Raw genomic sequence first — 12,209 nt, forward strand, 5'->3', positions numbered from 1 at the left:
GGTTCTCTGTGAGAACAGAACACACTTAATCCCAAACCATCTCCTCAGCTCTGCTTCAGTGTTTTGATCTGTGGAAGAACTGCTCATCAAAGCCAAAACTCAATATTTTCATCCTCTGTCTGTACTGACTTCTGGGATATTCACTAGTTGGGATTTGGTGTTCCAAAGATAGTATATTCAGAGTTCCCCCAACAAGTAATGCTTCTAAATTTGTAACATATAGAAACAGGTCAGAAAGACGTTAATACAAATGCAGGTTGTGGGGTACCGCAAGGCTCTCAGTCCTGGGAACAGTACCAACCCTCATTGGGGATTTGACATCACCCTGACTTCCTAATATTTAAAAACTATGCTCTGCTGGGTATCAGGCCATACAGCAGAGAGGCCAAAGGCCTGGTTCTTAGAACAGACTATTGACTCTGTGTCTGTCACTCAAAGATCTGTGGCTTTGGCCCGCCATGTAAACCATCTCTTTCACTTGCCACAGCTACTAAATGGGGTAATAAAACTAATGGCGTCTCACAGGGTTGTCACCAGAAGTAAACAAGTGTGTGGAGTGGAGTGATGGGGCACAGGGGTTCAGACAGGGATCTTCTCAAGCCACTGTGCCTACTTCTTTTATTTATAAGATATGCGCATTAATGTCAAAGCATTATACAGCAATCTGGTCAGCCGCTGCATGACTGGCCGGCAGCTGCTGCCCACCTCAGAAGCCTCTAAGCACACCCCTGCCAAGAGCACTCACGAACTTCTTGTGTCCCTTACCATTTCAGCCATGTAGATGTCTGAATATTCCAGTTTTCCAAGTACATTTTGAAACTCGTGGCAGTCTATAAACAAGAAAATAACACCTATCATTAGCTTTAAAAATACCCAAGCAACCGGAAAGTCCTGCCCAGACCTCCCTTGCTTGGAGCTGATGTGGATTCCAAGTGTGATTACTCAGAGTTCTGTCAATCAGCTGTTCCACCACAGACAGTAACATTTTCTGGCATTTATAAGATGTGCTTAGCAGTTAAACTTTGACTTGGAAACTTGAGTCTGCTTAGAACTTATTTTTACTTTAGAGTGAAACTGAAGAGGAGTTCTGTCCATCCCCTCCCACTCTCATTTCCTAAAAAATGAAGTCAAACGACTTAAAACTACTCTAAAATGGGATTTACCATACGGAAAGTTCAATTATCTGATTGTAGGGCTTTCGGGCCGAGTTACACGAAACTGTTATCTTTGTACTATGTAACCATGTGCAAACTAGGTCAGCCTTTTACAGTCATTTCTATAAATAGCGGCACAGTCCCAACTGCATCCAATTTTGCCTGGAATAGTAAGAGCCTTCATGCATGAAGGGATCACAATACAGAAAAGAAAATAAAGAAGTATCACCCATTGGGAAACAGGGTAAGTCAGTCAACTGCCAAAAGAAGGCAGCTCCAAATAAGCCATGAACTGTGCTTTCTCGTTCAAAGGGTAACAAGAAGGGTAGCTTTTCCCCTGGAAAACCTTTCAGCCATAAGAAACCCTGTTTACAGTGGGAGGGGAGGGAGGGGAAGCAGGCGAGGGAGGGGAGGAAGAGGCAGGAGGGAAGGGAGGGGAGGGAAGGGAGGGAAGGGAGGGGAGAGATTAACATGTGAGAGAAGAAGGAAGGAAGGAAGGAAGGAGGAAGGAAGGAAGGAAGGAAGGAAGGAAGGAAGGAAGGAAGGAGGAAGGAAGGAAGGAGGAAGGAAGGAAGGAAGGAAGGAGGAAGGAAGGGGGAAGGAAGGAAGGAAGGAAGGGGGAAGGAAGGAGGAAGGAAGGAAGGAAGGAGGAAGGAAGGAGAAAGGAAGGAAGGAAGGAAGGAAGGAAGGAGGAAGGAAGGAGAAAGGAAGGAAGGAAGGAAGGAGGAAGGAAGGAAGGAAGGAAGGAAGGAAGGAAGGAAGGAAAGAGGAAGGAAGAAAGGAAGGAGGAAGGAAGGAAGGAAGGAAGGAAGGAAGGAAGGAAGGAAGGAAGGAGGAAGGAAGGAAGGAAGGAAGGAGAATGTAGAGCAATAGAATGAGAAGAGACGGAAGATGGTCTGACAGATGTTAGATACGTAATACAGATGACAGACAGATGATAGAGGACACAGACTGGTTAGACAACAAATGACAAGAGAGATGATGGACAATAGCTTACAGTGGATGATGTACATAGGCAGTGTGTGTTATTTGGTATACTGGCTGGTTTTGTGTGTCAACGTGACACAGGCTGGAGTTATCACAGAGGAAGGAGCTTCAGTTGGGGAAGTGCCTCCATGAGATCCAGCTGTGGGGCATTTTCTCAATTTGTGATCAAGGGGGGAGGGCCCCTTGTGGGTGGTGCCATCCCTGGGCTGGTGGTCTTGGGTTCTATAAGAGATCAGGCTGAGCAAGCCAGGGGAAGCAAGCCAGTAAGAAACATCCCTCCATGGCCTCTGAGTCCGCTCCTGCTTCCCGACCTGCTTGAGTTCCAGTCCTGACTTCCTTTAGTGATGAACAGCAGCATGGAAGTGTAAGCTCAATAAACCCTTTCCTCTCCAACTTGCTTCTTGGTCATGATGTTTGTGCAGGAATAGAAACCCTGACTAAGACAGTTGGGAAGAGGGTCTTCAACTGAGAAAATGCCCAACAGATTATCTGTAGGTAAGTCTTTAAGTTACTTTCTTCATTAATGATTGGTGTCAGAAGGCCCAGCCCACTGTGAGCAGTGCCACCCCTGGGCAAGTGGCCCTGAGATAAATAAGAGAGTGGGATGAAAAAGTCACCAGTGGCCAAGCCAGGAAGCAGCTCCCCCTCAGCCTCATCTTCTGCCTCCAGGTTCCTGCCCTGTTTGAGTTCCTGCCTCCACTTCCCTCGGTGATGGGCTGTGATGGGGAAGTGTAGGCTGGAATCCACCATTTCCGCCCCAGGCTTCCTTTGGTCATAAAGTTTTATCACAGAAATAGAAACTCTAAGACAGGCAAATAGATCTGGACAGATGATAATTAGAGAAATGATAGATAATAGACTAAAATACAAGAGGAAAACAGATACACACATGACAGATGGAAGGTAAATGGGAAAGAGGTAATGGATGATGTATGATTGTGAGGCAATCTATTATTTATTGGGTATTTCTAGATCTGTTTTGCTTCTATTTACACAACTAATAGATGCTTTAAACATGGCCTTGAAGCACTGTAACAAAATCAGACTTCCTTGTTGCTCCTTTGTTCCTGCCCCATACCAAATACAGTGGAAATTAATATCTTCATCTTCTCTTAGAATAACTTTGACCCCCAAGCACATACTCATAATGAAAGAGTTCTGATTTTTGGATTTTTGGTTTTTTCGAGACAGGGTTTCTCTGTGTAGCCCTGGCTGTCCTGTCACTCTGTAGACCAGGCTGGCCTCGAACTCAGAGATCTGCCTGCCTCTGCCTCCCAGAGTGCTGGGATTACAGGTGTGCACCACCACCGCCCGGCAAGTTCTGATTTTTGATGCACAGTGGAGGATATATATTTTTTTTCATGGGCAGCCAAAAGCCAACAGGTCAGCTCTGAAGGACAGTTTTCCAAGGGAATGAAGTTCCTAAATACCAGGGCCTTGCCTGACATCTGCATAGTAAAGGGAGGTATGCAGTCTTCTCCAATGGGGCAGGTGGTTATGCAGTCTGGAAATGGTCTGGTGGAGGAGTGGTTTGCTGTAATGGGGCAAAGTGTCATTGCTCACTCAGAACCAGTTCTAAATTTGAGCCATTTCTTTTAAACCATACTTGCTAGGGTTTTCTGACACAAGGAGCCTTCAGATTCACTAGAATCCAAATATTAGCATTTCCCCCATACTGGGGGGGGGGGCGCTGTTGATGCAATCTGGTCAGTCTGAGACATCAAACAGCACCTTGAATTTAAATCGAATGAATATATGATGCAATTTGGTTAGGGAACAACAGGTACAAAGTGCTTCTGTTTCACTCTTCAGAGTCACCTTCGGAAGTAACAGTGGAAGAACAGGACAGGAAGAAGAGGTGAAGGAGGAGAGGGAGGAGAAGAAAGGATGGGGAAAGGGGGAGAAGAGGGAGAGAGAAAGGGGGTGACAGAGAGGGGAAGGAGGGGGAGAAGGGGAGATGGGGGACAGAGAAGAAGGAGGAAGAAAAGGAGGCAAAAAGCAAGAGGGAGAGAAGGAAAGAGAAGGGGCAAGATAGAGAAGAAAAGAAAGAGGAGGAGAGGAAGAGAGGGGGAAGAGGAAAAGGGAGAGGAAGAAGAGGAGGAGGAAGAAAAGGAGGAGGAGGAGGAGAATCTAACACACTCCTTACAACTTTTTGATAGTTGAAAGGCAGGCCACCTTCCCTCTGGAGGCCTTCCAAATTCGAAAGGCCTCAGGCAGAGGAAGGCAGAGCTTTTTCTCAGACTCATTTTGGTCAGCTTTCCACTAAATGTGGGTGGAGGATGGTCAGTCCCCCAGGCTTCCTGCTCTCAAGTCTGCCTCGGTGGAGATGGAAATCAAAAACTAATAGCCACCCTGAGCAGCTGCCTGGGTGTGGCTGCACGGTGAGCATCATAGCCTTCCTCCGCTGCTGCAGGAGGAAAGGCTCTGCGACCTGGTCGTCCTGTCCACGCAAGTGTAAATAAGGCAAAGCAAACTGAGATGATGTGGATCCAGAGGGGGCCATGTCTATCTCCAAAGACACAAAGAGAACTGTCATCCAAGAAGACTGGAGAAGAGACCACTACCCTAGTGGCCTAAAAGGTGCATGTTAAGACAGTTCTCCAAAAATCAAATGATTTGAAATTTCTTCCAAAAACCAAAACAATAAAAACAAAACAACAACAACAACAACAAGACAGATAGCCAGGCATGCTCCATTCTAAAGGCATGATCCTCTGGTCTACACTCTGAACTGGAACCCAAGCCAAACGCAAACAAGAGAAAATGACATTTTCACTTTCTAGTTGGTAGAACAAGAATTAAACAAGAGAAAGGTTTGTCCTTGCTCTTTTTCAAATTTGTGATGTCATTTTTCCTTGAATCATGGCAAGTGGCGTCAAGGAAGTGGGTATCCTGAAAACAAGATGATGATACTCCAGAGAAGGAAGAGATCAATACAAATGGAGTGGACAATATGGGGCCTGGCATCCCTGAAACAGTTTTCCCCAGACACCCTGAAGAAGGACTTTGGGGATCCCACACTCACTGCAACTTTATTCTCTATGGCTGTTTGTTCTATACACACAATGTTCTCACCTCAATTTTCCAGATGTTCAGGTTAGACAGTAGATCCCAGCAAGAATTCCCATCCTCATCCATGCCACTGAACCCGAAGCCAGCTGCATTGTGTACCGCATCCGCTGTGGTTTTTAAGACAAAACATCAGGATCCAGGCAGAGGCCTTTAAAGGAGTGCAAACATTTGTCTAGTTCCAACACTGGAAGCCTATTCTGTAGTTTCTTGGAAAATGAGCCTGAAAACATGCAAAAAAATCTGGCCTCATTGTGAAGTGGGCTGTTTTGTGACCTTGGTTTTCATTCATTTGTTCTACAGCCTTTAAGTGAGTGCTTGCTATATGGCACAAACACTGGAGGAGCATCGAATGGACAGGGGAGCGTCCAGGGGGAGTGAAGAAATGAGATGAAGATGTTGACAGCAGGATTCAGGACTGGGAGGATGCTAGAAGAAGAGTAGAGGGCACAACACTCAACTGTTTAGATGCAGAAGTCAACAGAAGATGTGGCAGAGGGCTAAGAGTTATCACTAAAGATGGAAGACAGTTGTGACCCAGGCAATTTAAGGAAGAAGGAGTTAATTTTTGCTCACAGTGGGGAAGGCATAGTGGAAGGGGTATAAGGCCTCTGGTCACACAGCATCCTCAGTGAGGAGGTAGAGAGAGGAATAACTGCTCTCAGCTCGTGTTCTCTGCTTTATCCAATCCAGGACCACAGACCGGGGTACCACTCACACTCAGGGTGGGTCTTCCCACCTCAGTGAAACCTCCCTGGAAATAAGTTCAGGCATGCTCAGAGGTGTGTGCCCAAGGTTATTTGAAACCCCACCAAGTTGTTTGTCAATATTAACTCTCTCAGCTGTTGTAGGGTAGTTGTGCTATGCAGGAGAGACCCAGTACTAGGGGAAAAAAAACAGGATCCTATCCTGGACATGTTACATAGAAGGGGCTGATAGGCTAACACAAGACACAATTAAGGAAACTTTTAAACCCACAACAAGGTAGAGAAGCCAAGTTGGGAACTGGGAACCAGCTGCAATGGACGCCACACCAGTACACAGGGATCAACACTCTCCACGCTGTGTTGTAGCAGAGCTTAGGAGGCAGAGTCAGAAGAATCAAGAGGATTATTCTGGGCTAGTATAAGGCTTGAAGTACACAGGAAAATTTTACCTCAGAAAGAAAGAAAAGAAAATAGCAAGCTATCTTGTCCACAGAATCATTCTGAAAGCCCCCGCTTTTCCATCTTTATTTATTTAACTAAACTACAAGAAAATGGTCCCCAGAGGAACAATTTGCCTCAAAATGCCTTAATGAGGTGTTTTGTAACCAACTAGAGTCCTGACAAGCTCCTACGGTTATGATGAAGACCAACAGACTAATTTCCTCCTTCATCGTCGTCCAAATTCTGTTAGATTATGCTCTTCAAGAAAGTGCTCATTAGTGACTCACAGTAATTAAGGCACAGTGCTTCAGAGTTCTACATCTGAAGGAGATCTTAGAGGATCATCCCATAAAAGTTCAAGTCCAAATGCAGACTGCCTTCCAAACCTACTGGAAAGGAGCCCATCTTCAGAACAGCCACTCAACAGGAGGCGGCCTTCTCCAGGGTGGCTCTGAGCTTTAGTGGTCTGGCACTCGTATAGCACTTACCATGGATGCCAGCAAAACTGGAGAGAGGAAGAAAGAGAAAGGGGGAGAGAGTGAGAGAGGGGAAAGGAAGAGGAAGGGAGAGAGGAAAAGAGAGAAAAAGCGAGAGAGGGAAAGAGAGAGAACACAGTTCTATGATTATCTCCTCTATTTTTAGCATAGTTGATGATTTAATGATGCTTATCTTAGGCTTGGCTTCAGTTGAAAACTATCTGGTTTCTTGTGGAAGGATTTAAAAGGACAGAGCCCCATGGCATCCTCTCCCCTCTAGAGGGAAACTCAGTAGAGAAAAAAAAAAGAAAACAGATGACCAAAACGCAGCCTCTTAGTTCATATGTGAGACCAAATCGAGAACTGACCAATGTCAACTAGGAGACAGCCCATGTCCTTCAACTTGATGCTCACCACACAGTGCTGAAAGAACCGAGCAACGATCGTGCACAGAATGCATGTGTCCCGTGGTCATCATCTGTAACAGTCAGATTTTCACAAGACACCAGAAGAAAGCCACCTAAGGCAGGGACCGGTTTACTTTTCAGCTCAGCCGCAGATGTTGCAATCCATCGCTATAGGGAAGGACTGTGTGTGTGTGTGTGTGTGTGTGTGTGTGTGTGTGTGTGTGTATGTGTGTCAGAGCATGCCATATCACGGCACTTAGGAAGCAGAAAGAGCAAAAATGCCTGTGTGCCCATCTTTCTCCTTCTCCCCCATTCAATCCCACCCTGGAGCCCTCAGCCAATGTGTGGTACTGCTGGCACACAGGACTGGAATTTCCTCTAGGCTGTCTCTGGAAATTCCCTTACATTCACATCTACAACGTGTGCTTTACCAATAGCCTACGTGCTTCTCAATACCAGCAAGCTAGCCATCAAGATGAGACACTGCATACCCTTCTGGGTCTCAGTACCCAACACTTTATGGGTATTATGTACTCTCGCAGCTGCGTTAGGACTGTGTAAGGGTAGGCTCAGCAGCATAGGAATACAAAACCTAGAGGAGGAGACTAACTTCCAGAAACCTGTCCTCTAAGAGTAAAATGGTTGTAACAATGGCACCTGAGCTGTTGAAGTGTGTGTAAAGTACACGGTACAGGGCCCACCCGAGGAAGCACACAACAGATGGTGGTGGCCATTTTTATTGTAATGGCCTCTGCTAGTGCGGTTGCAAAGGAGACTGAGACGGGAGACATTCATTCAATGTACAGATCATTCCAGTGTAGGCAGAACTGAATCTGAAGACCAGAACTGATTTCACATCCTAAAGGGTTAAGAGCTCCTTTTCAAGATGACTGGTTCTCAGAATCACCCTATTTGGAGAGTCAGGATTCCCTGTTCTGCACAGTGCTTTCTGCAGAAGTTTATCTGAGATTCCATCATGGCCCAGAGCATCCAGAGCAAGCTTCTGACTCATAACCCCAAACCAGCTTTCCTTTCTCCAAGCGTGGTGTAACTCACCATGGCCGACAAGCTTGTTTGGCTATCCCTTTCCTGGAGTTTCTGGGCCTTAGAACATAGCCCACGCTACAGTTGAGCCTCCCTAATTAGTACCAATTAGTTGAAGAGAATCAGAACTGGATGTTAGGTCCAAAGAAAATAGTTTTACTAATTTAATATAAACAGTAATGAAAGCAAGCCTAACACAGCGCAGTGCATCTGAGATCCATGAGAGGCCAGCTTTAAGGATCCAATTTATAATAATTTATAATTAGTACGTCAATTATATGTAAATGACATTTTCAAGAGCTGGATGCAACAGTTATTCCGTTAAGCAATTTAAATATTCCCTGATGGACTATCCATTGCTTCTTTATTCATAAATAATAGAAAGGTTAATTTCAGACTAGTCCATGCAATATAAACTAGAAAAAACCTTCAAATCAGAGCTATGCAAATTAATAAAGTGTTTGCACTATGCTACCAGGAAAACAGAGAGATGGGGCAGAGGGGGTGGGAGATAAACATCTCAGTACAGAGAGAAAACTGTCCCAAAGAATCCCACCTAAATTCCAGTCTGGGGCGTTCTCCTAAGGACAGAATGACATCCTGTTCTCTGTCACCCTTCCCACCCAGAACCCTGTCAGCACAACCCACCTTGTGTCAGACTCTCCCCATGGAATGACCTTTTTTCCTCCTTAAATCTGGAGCTGATTTAGTTCAAGGCCAGCCCTTAAGCCCTGAGATACAAAATGTGGGAGCAGGAAGGGTGGGGGAAAAGAGAGAAAGCAAATAAGTGAAAATAGAGAATGCAGTTAACAGAAAAAGACTTTCCCACTCTCTCCCATCCTCTCTCTATAAACACGCATGCACGCATGCATACAGGTATGCACACATACATGTACACACTCATGGAAGCATGCACGCACAGCACGCACGCATGCCTGCATGCACAGCATGAATGAACACCTGCACACATCCTTACTCAGGTTAGAGCAAAGTGAAAGCGTTAACTATTTTGCATGGGAAAACATATATGCAAAGATCCAAACAGACTCCCAGCTACCTGAGCTGGAACTGCCTAGCTGCTACAGAAATAAAGAAGGCAGAATGTTTAACTAGCAAAGCAACAGCAGAATCAAGAAAGAGGGGAACGGACTTTTGAAACATTTTTCTTCCATATTATGGTCACCAGGGCAGCTCTTGATGCCTCTTGCCCAGTAGATGGAGAGGTCTGTGTTCTCACAGTCTTGAACTGCAGAAGATGTTTCCCAGGACAAAGCCTAAGTACTCAACAAACACCCCTAAATTAAACTGAACAGAAATGGGAACAAAACATAGCTCACTATAAATTCTAAAACAGTTCTAATGCTGGTATGATAGCTCACATCTTTAAGTCCCAGCAAAGCCAGGCAGATCTCTGAGTTTGAGGCAGCCTGCTCCATAGAGTGAGGTCCAGGCAATCTAGCAAGCACTACATAGTAAGATCCTGTCTCAAACAAAACAAAGCAAAAAGCTCTAAGCCTGTTGTCTCTTGCAAATTATTAGGGAAATAGTGCATTTGGGCTGAACTAACAAATACATATTTTTGCAGTTAAAAATAAACAATAAATATTAAGCAGGGAGAAACTGCTTAATAGCCACAATGTTTGTGCTTGGGGCAATAGAAAGTGTCTGGCTCTCATGACATACTGTCATGAAAAACCTGCCAGTGCTGTACTGAATGCCTAAATGGCCAAAAGAGTCTATTTCCTATTACCAATATTTGAATAAAGAAAGTAATTTTGCATCTGGTGAGTTTAATTTGGAACTTAAAACCTGAGGCACAAACTAAGAAGAGGATCTGAGTCATGCACTATTCCTTAATCTGAGGTCTGGATTCGAAATCCTTTCCAGTCCCTTATGAGTACATAGGTTCATTACTTAGCAAAGCTTTATACAACTCTATCTCAAATTCTTTCAAAGGAACGATATAAAACCTTGAGAACATGCCCCAATAGGAAAAAAAGTGTAATTTAAAAATAAATGAGGCCAAGCTTTCCACCATGAAGAGGGAAACCTGAACTCAGCATCCTTCCAACGCAGCAGGCTCCACCAGCATTCCTGTCATCTGAGCAACCTAAACTGGAGTCTGTGCTAGGAAAACTCATCAGACATACATACAACCCCGGAAAATAAAAAGCAAGCCAGACTGTACTGGAATTTTCTCTCTGCACAGCATGCAATGGTCCAGTTCATTGGGTGGAAGCTGTTACAAACACTGGGTTTGAACAACAGCCCAGATATCCTCTTCTCCATGATAACTGAGTTTATGGAGGGTGGAAGAGAAGAGTGCAATGTTGAAGATTAAAATTAGCACTGGCTTCCCTGCCACCCTTGAAGGATTGGACTTTACAACGAGTCAATGATGCAAATGGTATTCTGTCTAAGCCGTGCACGGAGGACCACAATGCCCCTCGTTCATTTGGGGTCACTCCACCAAACTTACCTAATGTCCACGCAAAGTAATACTTGGGCTTTGCAGCTTGCATGACGACATATAAGTACCAGAGACGACTCAGAAAGTTGGCCTTATGTACAAACCAGTCATCAGTAAGGAAGGTGACGGGAAAGGACTTAGAGAGTGTCAAAAACAACAGGAGAGACATCAAGGTCATGCATAACTTCTGTATCACAGCTCCCTAGAAATGGGGGGAAAAACCCATGTAACTACTCAGGTATTAAAAAAAACCCCTAAAGAACATTGTTATCAATTACCTCCCTAGAAGGAAGGGCAACAAGTGTGGATTTCCTTCCTCGAGACACAAATCCGATGGGTGGTGTATTTATATGCAGAACACCCATGTAACCCTTGAGGACTGGAAGTTTTCACTGTAAACATGGGACATATCTGAATGTGTTTTTAGTACTCCTACCAACGTAAGCTAGGTAGGGCTGTTGTCCAAAACATAAGGGAAATGGATACCATTATAGCGACCATAGCCAGGGAACCATGCTTGAGTCACTGGGCAGGAGGGAGAGGTTTCTGGTATAATGGATCCTGTGCAGGTAATTGAACATCTGAGACAGACCACCTGGGCAGACAGTGGATGACTCAAATGTTAAATCTAGTGTCATTGTTAGCTTTAGCTGTCACTTTGACTCAAGCCTACAGTCACCAGGGAAGAAGGATGCTCGGTTGATGAAATGCTTCCACCAGATTGCCCTATGGCATGTCTATGGGGCATTTTCTTAATTGCCGATTGACGTAGGAGGGCCCAGAGCCACTAGGCAGTTGGGCTGGACTGTAGAACAAAGGTAGCCAAGCATCAGGCCACAAGCAAGCCACTAAGCAGTTTTCTGCCTACAGCCTCTGCTCCAGCATCTCGCAGGCCCATAACCTGTAAGCTAAATAAGCCCCTTACTCCTCTAGATGCTTTTGATCATGGTTTTATCACAGCGACAGAGACACAAACTAGGACATTCAGAGTTAAGATGTATTGAGCTTTAATCAGGATTCAGTTATTTTGCCCAATTCCTCTGACTCCCAGGAAATGTCATTCTACATGTCTGTAGTTTCCAACTTCCTAAGAATGGGTGTCCTTGGTAATAAGGCTCAGCCCTGGCATCCTTCCCGGAAGCGACTGGGACTTAAGTGAATGGCCATGGCAAGGAACTGAGAACAGTGCCTGGTTCTGACCTTAGTGATCTTACAGAGAACAGCCTAAGTAATTGCCTATATTCAGTTTTAAGCAAAGAGGGGCAGGTGATCAGTCATGCTCTCTGCTAAGCTGTTTGACATTTGGTCATTACTACTTACTTTTGGAGTGGTCTTTGGTCAGGTAAAGGCTCAATAAAGGCCCCAACAAAGGGAAATGGATGAGGAGGGGGAAGGTGGGAGTATGTCGGGTAGAGGGGCATATACATGGAGGCAGGGGGTGGCAGGAGGGGTAG

At 45.0% G+C, this 12,209-nt stretch overlaps 1 protein-coding gene across 1 annotated transcript in view; it reads right to left on the bottom strand.

The window, feature by feature from the left end:
• Positions 1 to 12,209, bottom strand: part of Mboat1 (membrane bound O-acyltransferase domain containing 1) — a 112,807-nt gene that overhangs the window by 10,584 nt on the left and 90,014 nt on the right. The window contains exons 8-10 of the mRNA XM_052157288.1: positions 10,765 to 10,957; positions 5,217 to 5,320; positions 766 to 830 (exon numbers count right to left, since the gene is read on the bottom strand). Coding sequence (XP_052013248.1) covers positions 766 to 830; positions 5,217 to 5,320; positions 10,765 to 10,957 — 362 coding nt within the window. The remainder of the gene's footprint in view (positions 1 to 765; positions 831 to 5,216; positions 5,321 to 10,764; positions 10,958 to 12,209) is intronic.

Source organism: Apodemus sylvaticus, chromosome 14 (genome assembly GCF_947179515.1).
Source record: "Apodemus sylvaticus chromosome 14, mApoSyl1.1, whole genome shotgun sequence".
Classification (NCBI taxonomy): Eukaryota; Metazoa; Chordata; class Mammalia; order Rodentia; family Muridae; genus Apodemus; species Apodemus sylvaticus.